The sequence below is a fragment of the Pelophylax lessonae genome, assembly GCF_965119305.1.
Source record: "Pelophylax lessonae genome assembly, chromosome: 7".
Taxonomy (NCBI): Eukaryota; Metazoa; Chordata; class Amphibia; order Anura; family Ranidae; genus Pelophylax; species Pelophylax lessonae.
Window position 1 is genome coordinate 275,194,216 of NC_138774.1, and position 24,235 is coordinate 275,218,450.

The following is a 24,235-nucleotide window of genomic DNA, read 5'->3' on the forward strand; positions in this document are numbered from 1 at the left end:
ATTTGGTTGGAAAGGAAAGCTGCTGAGAACGTCAAATTTCAAATTTGGATTTTTAATTTTTTTTCCTATTTGTGTTTTTAGTTTCCACAATGTCGAATGAGCTGGTGGAAGACGAGACTGAGTTCTACTTTAACGCAAAGAAGTACTGGAAGAATGTTCAGCCCACAGTGGACGGGATGCTGGGAGGCTACGGACATATTTCCAGCATAGACATCAGCGGCTCCAAAAAATTTCTGCAGAGGTTCCTTCGAGTGAGTATACAAGTATATAAAATACAAGTATATATGTGTGTGTGTGTATATGTGTGTGTATAAATATATATATATAGTGGCCACTGTCACCCCTTGTACTATAAGGCCTCATGCACACGGGACGTTGTAAAAACGTTTCAGCGTTTTTTAGCTTTTTTGCATTGCCGTTTTTCAGCGTTCTTTGGCGTTTGCAGCTAAAAATCACCTCTCTGCTATTTTAGTATCTCCGACTTTCCCACAATGCAATGCTTGCCAGAATTGCATCGCATGAGTGTTCACACCCATGCAATAAGATTTATGTTCGGGGGGAAAAAAGGGTCCTACAACATTTTAGTGCAAATGTGGACCCTTTTTTCCTCGCATCAAAATGGCATCGCATGGGCAATTCTGGCAAGCTCACTGAATTTTGCAATCTGTTTCGGGGAGTTGTTCATGGCACATTAAACCCCTGTTCACATCAGGCAGAGTTGACATGCCAAATCAGAGCCTATTACTGGCAACGTCACTGTCCGAATCGGTGCAACCCTGTCTTTGCAATGCCGCACCGATTCCCAAAAGTGGTTGCTGCACTACTTTTGGCGACTTCAGGGAGATTTTATTAGACATCTGTGCATGAACCCGTACAGATGTCTGTCAAATCGCTCTCAAAAGCCCCGTACACATGTACTGATCGTTGGCTGAACGATCGGCCGTCTTTTGTCCAGGGCTGTCGTGTCTGTTGAAAACTGCAAAAGACTGCACACGAATTTTGTCGGCCAACAACAGCCGACTGCAGAAGTGATGTCATGTGATGGTTCACTTTTCATGTGTTTTTTCTTCTCTGAGCATGCCCAGTCTTGCTAATCGGCTGTTTAATGCCTGCACACCCGATTTCTGTTCGGCCGAAAATGCGCTGTCGGAAGCATCATACTAACAAGCCTACAATCGGCCGATCGGTCGTCGGCCGAATATTTACGGCCGACAATCGCTACGTGTGTACGGGGCTAAAGTCGCACTGACATGCGAGGTTGAAAGCTAAAAATCACCTCTCTGCTATTTCAGTAACTCAGACTTTCCCACAATGCAATGCTTGCCAGAATTGCATCGCATGGCTGTTCACACCGATGCAATAAGATTTAGGTGCGGGGGAAAAAAGGGTCCTTCAACATTTTGGTGCAAATGTGGACCCTTTTTTCCTTGCATTAAAATGGCATTGCATGGGTGTGAACACCCATGTGATGCAATTCTGTCAAGTTCACTGCATTTTGCAATCTGTTTCGGGATGTAGTTCATGGGACATTAAGCCCCCGTTCACATCGGGCAGATTTGACATGCCAAATCAGAGCCTATTGCCGGCAATCCTGACTTTTCTGCGCCGCACCGATTCCATTACCAAAAGTAGTTTCTGCTTTTGGCAACTTCAGGGGCGATTTCAATAGACATCTGTGCATGAACCCGTACATGTGTCTGTGGAATTGTCCCTGAACTCGCAATGACATGCGAGTTTGAAATTGTGCACGTTCAGCTGATTGATTTCAAACCCGCCCTCAGAGTTGGCACTTTTCCACTGCAAGTAGCGGCTCGGCTCTGCTCGGCCCTGCTTGGCCCGGTTTGCTTTTCCACTGCTGGTACCGCATGGTATGGTGTTGGAACGGTACGGTACAGTATGGTTTGCTTTTCCACTAAAGCAGTACTAAAGTTAAGTGGGTGGGATAACAATGGGGTGGGTGGGATTCTCTGACCAATCAGTGGCTAGTAGTGACTGAATGCAAAGGATTGTGGGATATGGTACCGGGTATGGTACCTCTTGGAACCACAATCGAGGTGGTACTGTTTTTGAGAGCCGTACCGTTCGGTTCCATGCAGTGGAAAAGCGCCGCCGTACCGTGCCGAACCGTTCGGTTCCATGCAGTGGAAAAGCGCCAAGTGTGAACCGGTGCCGTTGCCGGCAATAGGCTCCAATTTGACATGCGATTCGACGTGGCAAATTGCATGCCAAATCGGTACAATGTCAACAGGCCTTCATGTTCTATGAACGATAACCACGAAACAGATTGCAAAATGCAGTGTGCTTGCCAGAATCGCATCATATGGGTGTTTACACCCATGCAATGCGATTAGGTGTGGAGAAAAAAAGGATCCTACAACATTTTGGTGCAAATGTCATGCAATTTGAGCCATACAAAATATATGGATCAAATCGCATCACACAGACATCCCATGTGATGTGTACAGGAATGCGGTGCGTTTTTGGTGCAAATCCCATGTGGTGTTCAGCATTCACCAGTGTAAACCCAGGCTATGTTCCATCAACGACACCTCCAAACACAACCCAGGCTTATAAAAAAAAGCAATGGAATTTTTCCAGCCAGAAAACGCCCCTGCCAAAAACTGCTGATAAACAGCCTATGTGTGCATGGAGACATAGGAGAACATACTGGGGAGTTTACTGGTTGTACAAAAAAACATCTGATGTCAAAAACAGCCGCTGTAAAAACCTCCAGTGTGCATGAGGTCTTAATAGTCTTCTGAGGTATGTGAAGCTAGTAAATCCTGAAATACAGAATAGAATGAACAAAGGTCATGTGATTCCTAACATTGACTGACTGTTTGCGGCCACATTAAGGCCCCTTTCACACTTGTGCGACTTTTCCTGCGATTTAGGACTGCAAAGTCGCATGACAAGTCACAATCCATAATTTCTAATGAGTACCGTTCATATCTGTACGACTTCAAAGTAGTCCCTGCACTACTTTGGGCCGATTTTGATGCGTTTTGAGGTCCATAGACATAGGCATTGCTTCAAGTCCAGTCAAAATCATGGTAAAATAATTGCAGTAAAATGGCGCGAGCCGAGCTGCAGCTCCGTGTATCCATTCAGGAAAGGGAGCTGCAGTTTTGCCCTGCCCCCTCTCTCTCCTGATTGGCTAACTGAGTTTAGCAGCAGGAGCCAATGGTGCCGCAGCTGTGTCTCAGCCAATCAGGAGAGAGATGGCGGAAGGCACTCGTGGACATCGTTGGATAGAGATGGGGCTCAGATAAGTATTAGGGGTGCTTGGGGGGGCTGCCACACACAGAAGGCTTTTTATCTTGATGCATAGAATGTATTAAGATAAAATCCTTCAGACTTTACAACTCCTTTAACTGCTTTAGGACCACCTACCGCATATATACTGCGGCAGGGCTGTGCGAAATCACTTACCTGTACGTGATTTCGTGCATAAGGTCGGGGGCGGGTGCCGTTGGCAACCCGCTCCTTCTGTGATTGGACACAGCAGGAGCCAATCAGCGAGTCCAGCGGCCGTGGTGGGAGGAGAGGCATAACAGCCTCCATTCTGTGAGGGAGGAAAATGGAGATCGTGTGTTATTGCTAAGCATAGGGTTCTCTTCCGTTCCAAAAAAAACTGAACTGATCGGAAAGGACGCAAATCAGATGTCAGCGGATAGTCATCCGCTGACATCCGCAATCACATGCATTATGTCAGTTTTTCATCCGCAAAAAAATGGGATGTAAAACGGACATACGGGGACTTCCCGTGTGAAATGACCCTTAGTCAGGTTGAAAAAGACAAGTCCATCTGGCTCAACCAATAAAAAACAGTAGAGAAAACCCAACCATACAATCCCATATACACAATCCTATACCCGCAGTTGATCCAGAGGAAGGCGAAAAACTCCAGCAAAGCATGATCCAATTTACTACAGCAGGGGAAGGGAAAATAAATCCTTTCTGATCCCCCGAGAGGCAATCGGATATTCTCTGGACCAACTTTACCTATAAATATTAGTACTAGTGTTCGACCAATATTGTTTATTTATTGCCGATACCAATATTTTGGCCTTTGAATATCGGTATCGGCCGATATTTTCGTACATTTACATTTTTTTTTTTTTTTTTTGTCTTGACAGGTACTGTTGTGGAAGGATCTGGGGGTATCTAAAAGACCCCAAACCCCTCCTCTGCACTTAAAAGCATTCAAAACACCAAGTTTGGCTGTTTTGAATGCTGTCATTTTTTTGAATCTGTACCCGGAAGTGGTGTCATGACATCACTTCCGGGTTTTTACATGGAGACCCGATCGGAGCTGGCTTTGATCAGGTCTTCAGCGGCCATGCAGGCTGGTTGCCCAGGTCTCCCGATGGGACGGGAGACCTGGGCGAGCATCAGAAGGCGGTGGGAGGCGTCCCCTTACACCCCTTGTAATGACAGCCGAGCGGCTTCTCAGCCGAATCGGTTGTCATTACAAGACAGCCGACCGTCGGCTATGGACGCCGGTATTGGGGTGATGCCTCTAGCTGCAGGCATCACTCCGGTACAGCACTTTCCCGAAATATCGGCAATATCGGTAACCTCCGGGGCCGATTCTGATATATCAGGGAAAGTCACATAGAAGACAAGATAGGGTACTCTTACGCAATGGTGCGCACCCCTTGTCAGAACAGGTGGACTGCGTAAATAACTCCCCTGTGGGTATAACAGAATATGTTTTGACTTTAAGGATTATTTTACTATGCCGCGCTCCACACACAATAAATATTCAATGTTGGCTTGACTTGCCCTTCAATAAACCCTAATCAAAGATCTTTCTACACTAAATGAAAGCAGGCCCAGTATTGCCTGCCTGGTGTTGAGCCCCAAGAATGTGTAATATGCTTCTATATTTAATAAAATTCAGTAAATTCAGAACTATATTGGAGGTTTCATACGCTGTATTAGTCAGCTGAGACTGTAGTGATTGGAATCAGTTCTCCTCCTGCCTGACGTGGCCTCCTGCTGGATCTTAAAATAAAACAGCCTGGTGCCAAGGCTGAGTTTTATTCTGCTGAATGTGAATCCCGGGTGTAAAAACATAATGGGTTCTCTTTGCCAGCACATGCAGAATCAATTATTCCATGTCATTCCCAGATATGGGAACATTCTATACTATTCTGGGCTGAAAAATAATGTTTTGCATGTGAGAATGTCTTACTTCTAAAGACATTTCTAAACATTTTATGCAGTCCACAAATTGCTTGGTTACACTTAAGTGTCAGGGGACAAAAATCTAGTACTGATCTGCAATACAATACTGGCAGGAACAGTGATGTCCCTTCAAAAACTGCAAGTACAGAAAAATGACTGTAGATCTGCAGGAAATCCAGTTGTCTCCTAACTTCCTGTTTGGGCTGACAACACTGAGACTTTGCTATACTGGAAACCCAACCAGCCCAGGTCTACAGACTAGGGATCAACCGATTATCGGCAAGGCCGATATATTGAGGGCCGATATGCATTTTCTCCTATATATATATATATATATATATATATATATATATATATATATATAATCGGAATTGGCCCCGGAGGTTACAGATTTTGCCGTGACGTCATTGCGTATGTTGCGCCACGCGCCTCTGGGACAGCTTCTGCCTTCTTAGGCCGCCTCCCTCAGCCTCGTCTGGAGTCAGGGAGTCTCGGGACAGTGAGTGTACAGTGCACACAGTGTGTTTTAACATAGCCGCCACATACATACACCTACCCACAGCTGCCCGGTGCCAACCAGCCAGTCACCCACAGGCCTGTACCAGCCAGCCACAGGCCTTGCCTGTACCAGCTAGCCAGCCACAGGCCCTGGGCCTATGCCAGCCACCCACCACACAGGGTGCCAGCCAGCCACCCACCACACAGGGTGACAGCCAGCCACCCACCACACAGGGTGCCAGCCACCCACCCACCACAGTGTGCCAGCCAGCCACCCACCACACAGCGTGCCAGCCAGCCACCCACCACAGCGTGCCAGCCAGCCACCCACCACAGCGTGCCAGTCAGCCACCCACCACAGTGTGCCAGCCAGCCACCCACCACAGGGTGCCAGCCACCAAAGGTTGCCAGCCAGCCACCCACCACAGGGTGCCAGCCACCAAAGGTTGCCAGCCAGCCACCCACCACAGGGTGGTAGCCAGCCATCCACCAAAGGATTCAGTAACAGATTTGTGTCGAAAATTGTGTTTATTTTGCAAAACTTTAAATGTTCAAAATATCGGCCGATACCGATATGCAGTGGCCAAAATATCGGTATCGGCAACGAAAAACCGATATTGGTCGATCCCTACTACAGACCTCTCCCTATCCACAGTCATACATTGATTTAATAACCAGCAGAAAATCCTGCTGCTCTGACTCAAAGTACCTGCCCACACACTGTGTGTAAAGAAAGGGGCTTGTGGGAGATGTAGTTCTGGGGGTGTGCCGACATAAAGAGAAAGCTACTTCTTTGCAGTTACCCCTGCAAGAATATTAGAAGTCTGGTGATGATATCACAGGGAGCTGCTTCTCCTTTACAGGAACAAGGTAAAAGAAAAATGAATGCTGGGATATCATGGGGAGGAGGGGGTTCGCTATAAATGTCATGACTACACAAATCCCTTAAAGGTACACTCCAGTCAAAACCAAAAAGTCAGTCTCAAGATGCATACAGTGAACACATTTTATACCCAAAGGCACCGGTGCCATAATGGACCCTTATTACACTCCTATTAGTTAATAAAATTATTTATACACTCCCCAAAATGTGTGAATCTTACAATAATTGTGCAGCTGCTGTTTGGGATTCTTTTGGAAACTTTACATTAAATTAATATGTCTAAACAGCGCTTACTAAATATTCCAACTGGACTATAACTTACATAGTTAGTCAGGTTGAAAAAAGATCAAGTCCATTTGGCTCAACCAATAAGAAACAAAAAACAGTCCTATAATTATGAGATTTAGACCTGTAGAAGATACAGTGGTGTCCCCTGGCCATCCCTAGTGTTCTGATTGGACTTTAAAGGAACAACCAGAGACTGATTAGGTCATCCCTCTGCTCCAACTTTCTATCTGCTTGTTTCTTAGTAGCACACATTCAATTCACCTGGCTCCAAGTCTGAATGCGGGTGTATGTTCAGTATTTCCTTACATCATTCAATTCATTTTTTTTTTTTTTTTTTTTTTGCATCTTTGGCCTACGTATTTTCTCAAACTTCTTTCTCTGGCAGGATAATTCCCATAAGGTAGACTCCTCCTATGCCCTGGACTGTGGGGCTGGCATAGGTCGCATCACCAAACGTCTCTTGCTGCCACTATTTAAGAAGGTAGATATGGTTGACGTGACAGATGAATTTCTGAGCAAGGCGAAGAGCTATCTCGGGGAAGATGGGAAGAGAATCGGCAACTTCTACTGCTCCGGCCTTCAGGAGTTTTCACCAGAGCCAAACCGCTATGATGTCATTTGGATACAGTGGGTAATAGGTGAGGAGGCCATGTGGGGTTATTGGGTCTCATGCAATAAAACTGGTGCAAAGAATGCTTATCTAGGGCAGCCAATCAGGTGACAACTATGAAAACTGACTGCTTGCCCAGATGGTTTAAAGTGGGCATTTAGGTATATCATGCCGGGACAAGGTCATCTAGAGCCCAGGGCGAACATGGCAAACCGTGCCCCCCCAAAAATCTATGAACATTATGTGTCAGAAAAAATCCCCCACAAAAACACTGAGCACTAATCTGCATGCCTCTGAGCATAAATTCCCTCTCCTCCCAGTACAAATCCACCACCCTGCTGAAATTCCCCTGCTCAGCACCAATATTTATGCCCCCAGTTCCAATGGCCCTACCTCAAAAAAAAAAAAAAAAAATGCACCCCTCCCAGTACAAATCCTCTACACCTAAAATTTCCCCGTCAAGTATACATCATCTTCCCTTCACTTCAAACCCCCCCCCCAATCCTTCCTCCTGGCAAAAGTCTTCTTCCTTCATCCCCCCCCCCAACACAAATCCCCCTAAATCATTCTTAGCACTCTAGTCCTATTGTCCCCTCCTAGAGCAATGCTTACCACCACCACCCTCCCAAATGCCCCCTTCCAACACAAATCCTCTCCCCCCCCCCCATATCTCCTTGTGGTGCCCCCCCTACTTCACATGATATCACAGTGCCCAGCCAGGGCAGCTTCCCCTCCTGCTCGCCCCTTGTCCCGGCCCTGCCCTTTCTATGAGGGTTTATTATGGCACTTTTCCACTGCAAGTACCGGCTCGGCTCTACTCGGCCCTGCTTGGCCCGGTTTGCTTTTCCACTGCTGGTACCGCATGGTACGATGTTGGAACGGTTCGGTACGGTACGGTATAGGTTTGCTTTTCCACTAAAGTAGTACTAAGTTAAGTGGGTGGGATAACAACGGGGTGGGTGGGAAAAAAAGCCAACGTGGTACCAATATTTAAAAAGGGGCCGAGATATATCCCGGGTAACTATAGGCCGGTCAGCCTAACATCAGTAGTCTGCAAAATTTTGGAGGGGATGATAAGGGACCACATACAAGACTTTAGTAATGAAAACGGTATTATAAGTAGTAATCAGCATGGATTCATGAAAAATCGTTCATGCCAAACCAATCTATTAACCTACGATGAAGTGAGCTGCCACCTAGATAAAGGTAAGCCTGTGGATGTGGTGTATCTGGACTTTGCAAAGGCCTTTGACACCGTTCCCCACAAACGCTTACTGTACAAACTAAAGGCCCGTACACACGTACCGATCGTCGGCATACAAACGTCGGTGGACGAAGGATCTGCCGATTGTACGCGTGTTAGTATGGTGCCTCCGACAGATGTCTGCGCACAATCCGCGGACAAAAGTCTTTCGTGCAAACATGAAAATATTTGTATGCCGACACCAGAACGGACGATTGTTCGCCTGTCAGTACACAATTCGGCCGACAGACCGCAGATTTGCAAGACTGGGCATGCTCAGAAAATAGAAAACACAGGGAAAGTTAACCATTACATGACATCACTTCTGCAGTCGGCGGACAAAATTCTTGTGCTGTCCTTGTGCTGTCTTTGCACTTTTCAGCAGACACCGACATCCCGGGGAGAAAAGAGGAACATTTGTAAGCCGACCATCGGTACGTGTGTACGGGGCTTAAGGAAGGTAGGTATGGACCATAGGGTGAGTACCTGGATAGAGAACTGGCTCCAGGGGAGAGTGCAAAGGGTGGTGATTAATGGGGAGTACTCGGATTGGGCGGGTGAGGAAAGTGGGGTCCCCCAGGGTTCTGTCCTGGGACCAATCCTGTTTAATTTATTCATAAATGATCTAGAGGAGGGGATATCTAGTACAATCTCAGTATTTGCAGATGATACTAAATTAGGCATGCTAATATCTTCTATGCAGGATGTGGAAATCTTACAAGCGGACCTGAACAAAATAACGGGGTGGGCAACTACATGGCAGATGAGATTTAATGTAGAAAAATGTAAAGTAATGCACTTGGGGGCCAGAAACCAGAAAGCAAGCTACTCACTAGGGGGGGAACCTCTGGGTGAGTCTAGGATGGAAAGGGACCTGGGGGTACTGGTAGACAACAGGCTTGGAAGTGGCATGCAATGCCAAGCCGCTGCAAGCAAAGCCAACAGAATACTGGGTTGTATAAAAAAGGGGATTCACTCCAGAAATAAAGAGATTATTCTCCCACTCTACAAGACTCTGGTCCGGCCACATCTGGAGTATGCTGTCCAGTTCTGGGCACCGGTCCTCAGGAAGGAAGTGCTGGAACTGGAGAAAGTCCAGAGAAGGGCAACAAAAATAATTAGGGGAATGGAGGACATCAGCTATGAGGAAAGACTACAAGCACTGAACTTATTCTCTCTGGAGAAGAAACGATTGAGGGGGGATATGATATCAATGTACAAATACTGTACTGGCGACCCTAGCATAAGGAACAAACTATTCAGAGAAAGGAGATACAATAAGACACGTGGCCACTCACTAAAACTTGAGGAAAGGCGGTTTAACCTTAAAGTGCGTAAGGGGTTCTTCACTGTAAGAGCGGTAAGGATGTGGAATTCTCTTCCACAAGCAGTCGTATCAGTGGGGAGCATTGATAGTTTCAAAAAACTATTGGATGGACACCTTAAAGACCACAACATACAGGGGTATACAATGTACGGTTAAAAGCAAACACACACACACACATCATAGGTTGAACTGGATGGACTTGTGTCTTTTTTCAGCCTCACTAACTATGTAACTATGTAACCAGTGGCTAGTAGTGACTGCATGCAAAGGATTGTGGGATATGGTACCAGTTTGGTACCTGTTGGAACCACAATCGAGTAGGTACTGTTTTTTCAGAGCCGTACCGTACCGTTCGGTTCCATGCAGTGGAAAAGCAAACCTATACCGTACCGTACCGAACCGTTCCGACCCTATACCATGCGGTACCAGCAGTGGAAAAGCACAAAATCGTGCCGAACCGGTACGGTTCCATGCAGTGGAAAAGCGCCATTAGAGTCCTCCAATTGTTGAAGAGCATCTGTCAGTTGCTCGGAATGTTATACAATCACCAGCTGGCGGAGAGCGGTTAAATCTTACCATGTTTTACCAAAGTTTTCAAATTCTCCATCTCTCAGTACAGCCAGCTCAGAAGTGTATGAAAACACCAAATCTACTGTGTGGCATTCTGGTTCACACTTATAGCATTCTGTAACTGTTGTATGTTAGCCCTCGTTCACATTGAACACAGCTTTGACATCATGCGACTTCATCTGAACTCGCACAATTCCAAAGCCACATTTCAGTCCGACAACTTGAAAGACATTGCGGGTTCATGCACAGATGTCTTTTGAAGTCTCCCTCGAAGTCGCCAAAAGTAGTGCAGGAACTACTTTTGGAAATCTGTGCAGTGCAGTGTCGCACTGATTGGGACGATGCCGTTGCCGGCAATATACTGCCCCCTACAGGAGTAGGACACTAGGGTTATACTGCCCCCTACAGGAGTAGCACACTAGGCAGAAAAAAGTCTGGCTAGGTCTATGGGCAGTCCCAGGGGGGTATACTCCCTCTCTCTGCTATAGGTACTCAGTTTTTTTTCTGACTAGTCAGGCGTAAGGACCTACTTCCTTGCTTGGATCTCTAGTCCTGGCAATTTTTTCTTTTTAGATAGTTTTTTTTTCTCCTGTGTTTTTTTTTTTTCCCTGAGAGATCTACAATCCACTGCAGGACTGACAACGGGCTTGAATATCTAGATCCAGTAGTCACCCCAGTCTGACCAGCGAGCGTGCCCAGACCTCAGCTCCACGCTAGGTGGGCCGAGACATAACCCCACTGGACCCACTGCTCTGGCCAGCACCCCGCTCGCCTTCCTGATGTTCCAGGCTGCACATTAGATGTGATGTAATGTCTGCACCAGACATTTACAGACACATGAACCTGAAGTGACTGCTGAGGATGTCTTTCTGGTTCGCTTTTTGGTTTCCCAATGCATCCTGGGATATCTCGTACTTTCAGTACCTCCAAAAAAAAAAAGGTGAAGCTCATTTTGAAAAAAAAGCTTCAGGTGATCTAAGTGAACATTGTCATAGACATCTATGGAGGCATTGGAGACTCATTGAAGCACCAAGAAATGGACATGGGGTATTATTTTTGAAGCAAAGCAAGTGTGAACAGGACTGAAAGGTTTTATTTAGTGATGGGTGCTTGGATTGGCATTCAGAGTGCTTTAAAAAAGTGTGTCTGAAGCCACATTTCGAAGCAAGTGTAAATGAGCCCTTTATATTGGCTGTCATTGTATGTTATTTGTGCTTTTGCCCACAGGTTTACTGTAAAGTGTAAGTCCACCCTGAAACTAAAATCTCTGCATCTACAGACCTCCACGATCGAACACTAACCTATCTAGCCCTGTAAAGAAGAAATCAGTATACATACCTTTTTTGAAGCCGATCCGGTCTCCAGTGGTTGGAAGCTCTGCAGAGGACACGGCCAACAATGGCTGTGAAATTAATGAGAAGTGAAGTCACCCATAGACTTACTATGGGGCTTCCATTTTCGGCTGTGTCCTCTGCACCCGACTCCCCAGCGAAGCTGCGGCTGACAGCTCCGCGTGGGATTGGGTGAGATTGGCTTAAAAAAAAAAAAGTATACTGATCTCTTCTTTACAGATAGGTTAGTGTTAGATCGTGGAGGTCTATAGATCAGTGGCGGCTGGTGTATTGGGGGCGCAGGGGCGCCGCCCCCCCTATCCATGCGTCCGGCCCCCTAATCTACATGCGGGGCGTCGGACGCATGGAGTTCAATGGGGCTTTTTTTTTAACCATGTGATTAAAAACTGAGGCTCTCACAGGCTAAAAAAAGGGTGGGATCGGGGTGCAGAGCACTGCACCCCGAGCCCACCCATTTATGTGACAATAGCGAATGAACATTCGCTATTATCACATGGATCCGCCTCCTGGCCAATCAGGAAGCGGGTCCTGAGACCTGTTTCTTGATTGACCGAAAGTAGAAGCCATGCCATTGGGGAGGAGACGCTTCTACTGAGGGGGAAGAAGCTGAAGCTGCTGCTTCCGCCGCTGAGGGTGACTGAGCCGTGAGGGGGTCGTGGTGTGGCCCGGTGGGGGGTGTATGGTGCAGTCCGTCTGCTGCCCCCCCTAGCCCAAGGCGCACCAGCCGCCACTGCTATAGATGCAGTGATTTTAGTGTTAAGGTGGACTTTTACTTTAACTATCATTGTTTTGACGCAGACCTTTAACGCTTATTGTCTTGGTGCAGGACATTTGACAGACAGCCACCTTGTGGATTTTTTAAAGCGCTGCAAAACTGGCCTACGACCCAACGGCATCATTGTCATCAAGGACAACATGGCCACAGAAGGCGTCATTATGGACGACGTGGACAGCAGCATCTGCAGAGACCTGGACATGGTATGTAGGCTAATCAAACAATCAGGCCTCTCTATTCTGGCCCAAGAAAGACAGGAGAACTTTCCTGATGAAATCTATCATGTCTACTCCTTTGCCATGAGATAAAGGAAACCGCATGGTCTGCCTGCCAAGTCGTAACCACGACCTATCCACTGTAGACTGCTTTGCCAAGAAAAGCTTGTTTTTTTTTAAGCATGCCACGTTTAATAAACTGGAATATGAGAAGAAGGAAGCTTGCAGAGTGTGCCATCTTGCTGATGAGAAAGAAGCCTATGATGTCAATGGGAGATAATGACTTCTGGAGAGACACGGGACAGCTCATTGATGTCAGACAGCCGTATATCAGATATTATGGATAGAGACACAGGACAGCTCATTGATGTCAGACAGCCGTATATCAGATATTATGGACAGAAGAAAAGATCAATTTGCCAAAACACACAAAAGAAAAATAAATGTTTTTTTCTAACCAGCTGCTGACATCACCAGGTACTGGTATTTTGATTGGAATTTGAAAAATAAGGTCCATTTAAAGAAAGACAATTAGATCGGAACTGCAGAAAAACAGTTTTTTGTGTGCGTGTGTTTTATTTTTTTTATCTTGGGTGGCATGGGGAAGGGTTGGATCCACTGTTAGATTTTTATGGGGGAGTATTTACCTCCCTTTTTGACTATAATGGAGCCAATACTGTCAAGAGGTTCTAACCCTTCACAGTCCTATTTACCACATTATTCCTCTTGGTTTCTGACCCAGGACCAGACAGAGCAGTCTGGTCCTGGCAGACAGAGCAGTCTGGTCCTGGCGACAAAGAGAAGCTGGGAATAGAAGGGAAACTGTCCATGGCGACAAAGACTACCCTTGTTTATGCAGTCCAAAACCAGATTGGTCTGGAGATCCACCCTAAAGAATCTCTGGGTATCCGGTTTACTTGAGTCTGTTTTTTTTTTTTTGGGGGGGTTGAATGTAAAAATGACGTTCCAAGACATTGGAGCGTGTACGAAGAGATGAAGCCTTCCTGTAACAATATCATTGAAGTTATTGCACCTATAGCCATTTGATCCAGCAATGGCACCACCTACCTCAAAACTAGCTCGTTCTTTACAAAGACTGCAGTGCAATAGCCCTTAGCGGGAAGACCTCATTTTGTCACTGGGGCAATAAATAAGGGAAAGTTCCCCACCCAAGGAAAGGACAACCATCAAAAAAAATAAGAAGACTTTTCTGCATCCTCAAAATGAAAATCTGGGCACAAAAAACTTTAATTACAATACATTTAATAACCATCATGGTTGGAAATCCACTTTGTTTGAAACATAGGTTAAAAAAAGACACAAGTCCATCTGGCTCAACCAATAGCAAACAGTAATGAAAAACCAACCATACAATCCCATATACACAATCCTATACCCGCAGTTGATCCAGAGGAAGGCGAAAAAACTCCAGCAAACCATGATCCAATTTGCTACAGCAGGGGAAAAAAATTCCTTCCTGATCCCCCGAGAGGCAATCGGATATTCCCTGGATCAACTTTACCTATAAATCTTAGTACCCAGTTATTTTATGTACACCTAGGAAAGCAATCTAGAGAGCTGGCCAGAACCACCTCTGGAGGGGGTCTTTTCCACATTTTCACAGCTCTTACGGTGAAGAAACCTTTCCGTATTTGGAGACAAAATCTCTTTTCTCTTACGTCCTCCGACAGTCGCCGCCTCTTCATATTCGTCACATATGGGGTATTAGACTTTTCTCCGAAGGAGTAGCTAGGCAACAGAATATGTTAACATTAAAGCTTTTAACATATCCCACCCTCAAGGGGTGGTCCCCTCAGTCAATACCCTCCTACTTCCTGCAACCATATCTCAGTTTCAATGTCTAGCTTGTCAGGAGTGGCTGGCTCTCTCTGTGCTGGGGCTTTGTGCCCCAGACTCTTTCTTCTTTTTTGATTTTTTGTTTGAGTTTTCTCTCTACCTTTACTTAGCTGTTCTTTTTGTCAGCATTAGTTAGTTCTTCTGATGAAGAGGATCATGCGGGCTGGGTCTCGGGCTGATCCCCCTGGTCGCAGGTCGTGGGTCAGTGGCTTCCCAGCCTGCCATCGAGCGTTCAGCCAGGTAACGCTCCTGGCACAGTGAACGACCCATCCCTGTTCGGTGCAGGGATGATTGAGGTGGCTACCTCACTGGACACTGTGCGGTTTCTTAACCCCCATTCTGTGCGTCTTGTATGCGACTCTCCCTGCCTCATGTGCAGCGGCTTGTTCGCTGTGCGGGTCCCCCACGCCATTGTGAGGTAAGTGTATCTATGTGGGGACCTGTCTGTCTGGGGGCGTGTCAGTCTGGGACTGTGTAACCTGCCTCTGTTCTCACTGTTTGTCTCCCTATCTCTCGGCTGCATGCTGTGGGCTGCAAGGGGGGGGGGGGAGCTGGGTGACACTGTGTGTGTCAGCCTGGTCAGTGTGAGAAGCTGTGTGCTGTGGGGCATGTTTTGTGGCATGTTTGGGCACTATACAGCGATCGCTGCGGCGATCTAACATGTTTTTTTATACATGGATAACATGTGTGCATTACTGTACTGTGGAGCGGCGGTTTCGGCGCCAAACGGCGCCATTTTGCCTACACTCGCTCCGGCCGCATGGTCTACATGCATGGCGGCCATTTTCTTGTAGCCTCCCATAGGCTTTAATAGAGCGCCCTGGCTGCATCACTTCCTCTTCTCCAGGATACACCGATTGAGGCAGCAGCAGCGGCGAGGGTCTCCTCAGGTTATATCCTTCTTATCCATTGCCTGTGTCAGTTTTATTGTCCCTGTGGGGGTCTCATTGTGCTTGTGTGTGGTGTGGTGGGCTGCGCTCGCCGCGCTTGTTAAAGGGGCAGTTAACCCTTTATTATCCGGCATTCGATATTGGGGCAATGGATTCTCAGGAGGGCAAATTTCCTACCGCCTTGGTGGAAAGCCAGGGGACCGCTGTTTCCCCCCCAGGGGGCGATTTAGCCACTATTGTGGCTGGCCTTGCTGCTCAGGTGCAGATGCTGGTGGCTGTTCAATCTACTAAGAGACCCAGAGTTTCTCTTTCCTCTGATTCTGAGGGTGAAGGTGATGGGGCTGTTATGGCGGGGGCCTCCTTATTGGGGTCCCGCTCCTCCCTGGATCTAGTGGGGTCCGAGGTGGAGGCTGAAGTTGAAGGGGTTGATAATTCTCCCCCTGGCTCGCCTGAAGAGCTTGCAATCATGGATGAATTGATTGCTTCCATAAAACAAACGCTGCGTTTGCAGGTTGAAGTGTGTCCCCCCCCCCGCTGCCTTGGCGGCTTATGGGACGCAGAGAAAACGCAGGACGCCGCAGGTTTTTCCCTGCAATGATGATTTTCAGCGCGCTGTTAAGGAACAATGGCGCAATCTACGCAAACCTTTTGCTGTACCAAGTAGGTTCACGCTGCGTTATCCTTTCTCGCCTTCCACTGATGAAAGGTGGTGTGTACCACCCCCGGTGGATCACGCAATTGCGGTTTTAAACAAATCCACTGCGATTCCTGCAGAGGATTCCCCTGTGTTCCGTGATGCCACGGATAGGAGATTGGAGTCTCTTGCCCGTCATACTTATTCTGTTACGGGTTCTATGCTTAAGGCTCTGTTTGCCTCTCTCATGGCGGCCCAGGCTGTCGCAAGTTGGACGCAGATGCTTAGGCGCGTCCTAGTGGCCGATTCGGCCTCGCCGGCGACCCTGGATATGGTGGATCAAATCCACCAGGGTGTCATGTATCTGTGTGATGCGGACTTGGTCCCGTTGGCTGCACGTGTGCACAGCGTGGCGGTGTTGTCTCGCCGCCTGGTTTGGTTGAAATGTTGGTCGGTGGACCAATCCTCACGTAAGACCTTAGCCAATCTGCCTTATGATGGGTCTCGCCTTTTTGGGGAGTCCTTGGATGTGTTGATTAAGGGGATCACCGGAGGTAAGAGCACTCTCTTGCCCCATTTCCCCAAGGCTAAGGGGGCTTCTGGGAAGAAGCATGCTAATTTTCGGCCCCCTCAGGGGTCCTTTCGTGCCTTTCGGTCGCACTACAAGGGCAAACCGTTCAAAGGTCAAGGCTCTCAGAAGAAGCCCTGGTCTGGGAAACAGAAGTCCGGTCAATCCGGATCCGCAGCCCATAACAGTGCGGCCTGAAGGGGCGCCCTCACCCAGTTTTGGGGTGGGGGGACGCTTGCTCGGTTTTCTTCAACCCTGGTTGGCCCGCGTGCGGGACAGATGGGTTCAGGAGATCGTTCGATCTGGTTACAAGATCGAGTTTCTCTCTCGGCCGGAGAGAAGATTTTTTCCCTCAAATCTTCAACTGTCTCCAGAGCGTTTACGGGACCTGCACCTGGCGGTGCCGGACCTGAGGGCTCAGGGAGTGGTGGTTCCGGTGCCTCATCGGGACAGATTTCGGGGGTTTTATTCCAATCTGTTCACCGTGCCCAGGAAGGAGGGCAAGGTTCGTCCAATTCTGGACTTGAAGGCTCTGAACCGCTCTGTGCGGGTTCGCAAGTTCCGCATGGAATCCCTGCGATCGGTGGTGGCTGCCCTGGTTCCGGGGGAATTCATGGCCTCCATCGATTTGAAGGATGCGTATCTTCACATCCCCATTTTCGAGGGTCACCAGAGGTACCTTCGATTCGCCATTGCGGAGGATCACTACCAGTTCGTGGCGTTGCCCTTTGGTCTCGCCTCGGCTCCGCGGGTCTTCACCAAGGTGCTTGCACCGGTTCTGGCATTATTGAGGGCCCAGGGCATTTCTGTCCTGGGGTATCTGGACGACATTCTGGTTCGGTCTGCGACCAGCCAGGGTCTGGAGAAGGACCTGTCTGTCACGATGCAAACTCTGCAGGAGTTTGGTTGGACGATAAATTTTCCAAAGTCGACACTGAGTCCGTCGGTTCGTCTTCCCTACCTGGGAATGATCCTGGACTCGGTGCAGGCGAAGGTCTTCCTGCCGGAAGACAAACTCAGAACTCTTCAGGAGGAAGTCAGGTCCCTCGGGGACGTTCCGCACTCGTCTCTGCGGACGTGCATGAGATGTCTGGGATTGATGGTCTCGGCCTTCGAGGCGATTCCCTTCGCCCAGTTTCACACGCGGGGTCTCCAAGCGGAGATCCTGTCCATGTGGGACGGGCGACCTCAATCTCTGGATCTTCAAATCTCGTTGAGTCATCGCACCAGAAGAGACCTTCTGTGGTGGCTCCAGTCCCCGATGGTGTCCGGGGGCAAGTCGTTTCGTCCTATCTCGTGGACGGTAATCACCACGGATGCCAGCCTGTCGGGCTGGGGTGGTGTTCTGGGCGTTCTGTCCGCCCAGGGAACTTGGTCGGAGGGGGAGTCCTCCCTTCCGATCAACATTCTGGAATTGCGTGCGATAAATCTCTGCCTTCGTCGCTGGACGGACCGGCTGCAGGGCTGCCCGGTTCGCGTGCAGACGGACAATGCCACGGCGGTGGCCTACATCAACCACCAAGGGGGCACCAGGAGTGCCCGAGCGGCTCGAGAAGTGGCCGACATTCTGTCTTGGGCCGAGACTCATGTCCCGGCGATAACGGCGGTACACATTCCGGGGGTGGAGAACTGGCAGGCGGACTATCTGAGTCGCCAGACCCTGGATCAGGGGGAATGGTCTCTCCACCCGGCTGTCTTCCAGATGTTGTGCGCGAAGTGGGGTCTTCCAGATGTGGACCTGTTCGCGTCTCGTCTCAACAACAAGGTGAGAAGGTTCGTAGCAAGGACGCGCGACCCTCGGGCAGACGCGTCGGACGCGTTAGTGGCCCCGTGGCATCAGTACAAGCTGATGTACGCGTTTCCACCGATTCAGTTGCTGTCCAGGTTCCTTCGCAGGTTACACTCGGAACGCAGCACGGTGATTCTTGTGGCACCGGACTGGCCTCGCCGGTCCTGGTACGCAGACCTCGTGAATCTGGCGGTCGACGCCCCGTGGCGTCTGCCTCTTCGAGACGATCTCCTGTCTCAAGGGCCGATATACCATCCTGCTTTACAGTCGCTGGCTTTGACGGCCTGGCTGTTGAGACCGAGGTCCTGAAGGAGAAGGGTCTCTCCCCAGAGGTCGTTCATACCTTGATCAACGCGAGGAAGTCTTTCTCGGGGAAGGTTTATTACCGTACTTGGAAGGCCTATTTTGCCTGGTGTGAGTCCAGGGGGTTTTCACCCCTCACGTACTCGGTTTCCCGAGTGCTGTCCTTCCTTCAAACAGGTGTCGATCAGCGTTTGGCGCTGGCTATGATAAAGGGTCAGGTGTCTGCGCTGGCCGTTCTGTTTCAACGTCCCGTGGCTTCCAACTCCTTGGTTGGCACTTTTGTTCAGGGAGTGCGGCATCTGGTTCCTCCTAGGAGGGATCCTCTGCCCCCTTGGGACTTGAATCTCGTTTTATCTGTGTTACAACGTGCTCCTTTTGAACAGATCAGGGAGATCTCTGTGTCTATGTTGTCCAAAAAGGTCGCCTTTTTGGTTGCGATCACTTCGGCTCGCAGAGTGTCGGAGCTGGCGGCTTTGTCCTGCAAGTCTCCGTATCTGGTTGTTCATTTGGATAAGGTGGTCTTGCGACCTAATCCTTCTTTTCTTCCGAAGCGAGTTTTCGGAATTCCATCTTAATGAAGATATTGTCTTGCCTTCGCTGTGCGCGAAGCCTAAACATCCAAAGGAGGTGAGCCTACATTCTTTGGATGTTGTTCGGGCGATAAGGGTTTACCTTAAATCGACTGAGTCCTTTCGAAAGACGGACTCCTTGTTTGTTCTTCCAGAGGGTCCTCGGAAGGGCATGGCGGCGTCGGCCTCTACCATCGCCAAATGGATCAGGCAGACCATTGAACAGGCCTATGCTTTGCAGGGGAAGGTTCCCCCTGTGCCTGTGAAGGCGCACTCTACTAGATCTCTGAGTACGTCTTGGGCCTGTCGTCATGGGGCTTCTGTAGCCCAGGTGTGTAAGGCGGCGACCTGGTCGACCGTGCACACTTTAACAAAATTCTACAAAGTAGATGTTCAGGCATCGGCGGATGCTTCCTTTGGCCGCAAGGTTCTTAGTGCGGCAATTCCCTAGGGTCCTTTGTTGGGGACCTCTGGCTGTTGGGATAAGTTTTTATCCCCTGGTTATTTGTCTTTTCCTGGGTTGTTGCTCCTGTTGAGCAATTATTTTTCCTGTAGCCCAGCTGGTTTCCTTCCTTTGGTAAGGTTCCTTTCTTTGATGCGGAGACTGCGTTGCCTTTCGGCGCGGATGCGTTTCCCACCCCTCATGTTTGCACTGCTTTGGGACGTCCCCATATGTGACGAATATGAAGAGGCGGCGACTGTCGGAGGACGTAAGAGAAAACGGAATTTTTGTAAAATCTTACCTGTAAAATTCCTTTCTCTGAGTCCTCCGACAGTCGCCACCCCCGCCCCTCTTTTGGGGTTTGGTTGTATACTCTACTGCTATTCCACTGAAACTGAGATATGGTTGCAGGAAGTAGGAGGGTATTGACTGAGGGGACCACCCCTTGAGGGTGGGATATGTTAAAAGCTTTAATGTTAACATATTCTGTTGCCTAGCTACTCCTTCGGAGCAAAGTCTAATACCCCATATGTGACGAATATGAAGAGGCGGCGACTGTCGGAGGACTCAGAGAAAGAAATTTTACAGGTAAGATTTTACAAAAATTCCGTTTTCCTCTAGACCAGGGATCCTCAAACTACGGCCCTCCAGCTGTTGCAGAACTACACATCCCATGAGGCATTGTAAAACTCTGACATTCACAGACATGACTAGGCATGATGGGAATTGTAGTTCCTGAACAACTGGAGGGCCATAGTTTGAAGATCCCTGCTCTAGACGTAAAGAGTGTCCCCTTGTCCTCTGTGATGACCTTAAAGTGAACAACTCAACACCAAGTTCCCTATATGGACCCCTTATGTATTTACACATGGTGATTATATTTCCCCTTAATCTCCTCTTCTCAAGAGAGAATAAATTCAGTTCCTCTAATCTTTCCTCATAGCGGAGCTCTTTCATGCCTCTTATCAGTTTGGTTGCCCTTCTCTGCACTTTCTCCGGTTCCCTGATATCCTTTTTAAGAACTGGTGCCCTTTTTAAACTGATTTTTAAGAATCAAATGCCTTTGCAAAAATGAATTATTACCTTGTAAGGGTAGAAGTGATGTCATTACTGTGATATCCTACATAAAGCTTGTTCAGAGAGCAAAGCTATGGGAGGGGCTAGGTAACCCCCACCTGCTACAAGCTTCCTGTTGAGAACTAGAGGAGGGGGTGGAGCCAAGACCAGTCCCCCTGCACAATGAGAGAGAACAGCAGTAACCGGTCTTTATTACAGGAAACTCCTACACAGAGTGAAAGTCTCACACTGGATTACTACACATATCTGGAAGAAATACACAAAGCACACCCTGGATTCAAGCACACAGGGGAGGGGTATGTCTCTATGTCAAGAACAATATAAAGGTGCTAGAAAGGAGTGACATTACGGATGGGATGAGCATGGATTTAGAATCTGTGTGGGTTGAACTCGATAGGGAAGAAGATAAGGGAAAAGTAGTTGTGGGGGTTTGCTATAGGCCACCTAACCAAGGGGAGGAGGTAGAGCTGGAATTTTTAGCACTAATAGGTAAAGCGGCAAAACTAGGATCAGTCATCATATTGGGGGACTTCAATTATCCCGACATTGACTGGGAAGAGGGGACTGCACACTCGCATAAGGCCCGGCTATTCACGGAAACCTTACAGGATAACTACATGTCGCAGTTGGTGGATTCCCCTACTAGAGAGAATGCTATCCTGGATCTATTGATCACTAATGACCCAGACATAATCTCGGAGGTAGGAGTCCAGGACAACCTGGGCTCTAGCGATCACAGGATGATCACATTTAGTATAAATAACAATATAAAAAGGCAAGTGGGGAACATAAGAACCCTAAACTTCAGAAGGGCAGACTTTCCAAAATTGTACTCATTGATGGAAAGGGTAAACTGGGACCAAACCCTGGGATCACTGACCACAGAGGAAAAATGGGAATGCTTTAGAACAATATTAAGCAAAGGCATCTTGCAGTGCATTCCTATGGGGAATAAATTTAGAAGAGACAAAGCCAAACCTGGCTGGCTAAACCGTAGCGTTAAAAAACTTATTAGGGGAAAAAAATTGGCCTTCAAGAAATATAAATCAGAGGGCACCGTATCGGCCTTCCAGCAATACAAGGAGGAAAATAAGAAGTGTAAACACGAAATCAAGATGGCTAAAATCAACTTTGAGAGACAAATAGCGGAGGATAGTAAAAAAAACCCAAAGAAATTCTTTAAATATATCAACAGCAAAAAAACTAGGGCAGAGCATATTGCACACATAATTAGCGATGATGGGAGGATGGTTACAGAGGACACTGAAAAAGCAACCGTGCTGAATTCTTTTTTCTCGTCAGTCTTTACGCAGGAAAAGGAAGGGTACACTGACCATGACTGTTAGTAATACACAGGACTTGCCACTATGGCTAACAGAGGGGGAAATCAGGGAAAGACTGGATAAACTTAACACAAACAAATCACCAGGCCCGGATGGCGTACATCCGAGAGTGCTCAAGGAACTCAGTATGGTTATATCTAGACCATATCAGATCCTGATCTTTGCTGACAGTATTAGGACAGGAGATGTACCAGGGGATTGGAGGAAGGCTAACGTGATTCCGATATTCAAAAAGGGCCAGAGACATATCCCGGGAAATTATAGGCCTGTCAGTCTGACATCAATAATATGTAAACTTTTGGAGGGGATGATAAGGGACTATATCGTAGAGTATGCTAAAGACAACAACATCATCAGTAGTAACCAGCACGGGTTTACAAATGGGCGATCTTGTCAAACCAATCTCTTAGCATTCTACGAGGAAGTGAGCTGTGAGCTAGATAGGGGGAGACCAGTGGATGTGGTGTACTTGGATTTCGCTAAGGCGTTTGATACAGTTCCCCACAAGCGCTTAATTTATAAAATAAGGTCTGCAGGTATCGACAGCAGGGTTTGCTCTTGGATACGGAATTGGCTAAAAGGCCGTGTCCAAAGGGTAGTAATAAACAGCGCATACTCAGACTGGTCTGAGGTAGTAAGCGGGGTGCCCCAGGGCTCAGTCCTGGGACCAACCTTGTTCAATTTATTCATAAACAGCATTGAGGAAGGGATCAGTAGTTCGTTATCAGTTTTTGCAGATGACACAAAATAGGCCAGGGCAATAACTGCACAGCATGAAGCAGATATCCTACAGAATGACCTGGACAAAATTACGGAGTGGGCAACGACATGGCAAATGAGGTTTAATGTGGAGAAGTGTAAGGTTTTGCACTTGGGGACCAAAAACATAAAAACACAATACACGTTAGGAGGGGAACCCTTGGGGGAATCAAAAATGGAGAAAGATCTGGGAGTCTTAGTTGATGATAGATTAGGCAACAGCATGCAATGCCAAGCGGCAGCTGCCAAAGCCAACAGAATATTAGCATGCATAAAGAAAGGGATGTATTCCAGAGATAAGACTATAATCCTTCCACTTTATAAAACTCTCGTCCGACCGCATCTGGAGTATTCTGTCCAGTTCTGGTCGCCAGTCCTCAGGAGGGATGTGTTGGAGCTGGAGAAAGTCCAGAGAAGGGCAACTAAACTGATTAGGGGGTTGGAGGACCTTACCTATGAAGAGCGGCTGCAATCGCTCGATTTATTTTCCCTGGAGAAAAGACATCTGAGAGGGGACATGATAGCAATTTATAAATATCTTAATGGGGATCTCAGCTTAGAAGAAAAGCTGTTCATTCGAAGGAATTACATGAGGACTCGAGGACATACAATGCGATTAGAGGAGAAGCGTTTTAACCTCAGGCAACGTGGGGGGTTCTTTACTGTTAGGGCTACAAGATTGTGGAATTGTCTACCACAAGAGGTGGTTTCTGCGGGTAGTATGGTGACTTTCAAAAGACTCTTAGACTTACATCTCAAGGATCAGGAGATTGAGGGCTATGTTAGATGATTACAGTCACACACACCTACACAGGTTGAACTGGATGGACTATTGTCTTTATTCAACCTCACCTACTATGTAACTATATGTAACACATGCACTCTTGTATTTGGAAAAATTGTTTAGCCTGGATTTTAGTTTTAAAAAATCCGCTGTCTGTGTCCCCATTGGAGAGACTTCTCCTTTTCCTGCACTGAAGATCACAGATTTGCTGTTAACTGCTGGGAACTGATCCACCCCCCCCCCCCCCAACCAGAAAAAAATACCTA

General features: G+C 47.8%; 1 protein-coding gene across 1 annotated transcript in view; it reads left to right on the plus strand.

The window, feature by feature from the left end:
* The window catches only part of NTMT1 (N-terminal Xaa-Pro-Lys N-methyltransferase 1), a 27,836-nt gene extending 14,540 nt beyond the window's left edge, over window positions 1-13,296 (plus strand). The window contains exons 2-4 of the mRNA XM_082262665.1: window positions 82-251; window positions 7,248-7,500; window positions 12,791-13,296. Of these exons, the coding sequence (XP_082118791.1) occupies window positions 90-251; window positions 7,248-7,500; window positions 12,791-13,047 (672 nt within the window). The 5' untranslated portion in view covers window positions 82-89 and the 3' untranslated portion in view covers window positions 13,048-13,296. The remainder of the gene's footprint in view (window positions 1-81; window positions 252-7,247; window positions 7,501-12,790) is intronic.
* The last annotated feature ends 10,939 nt before the right edge of the window (window positions 13,297-24,235 follow it).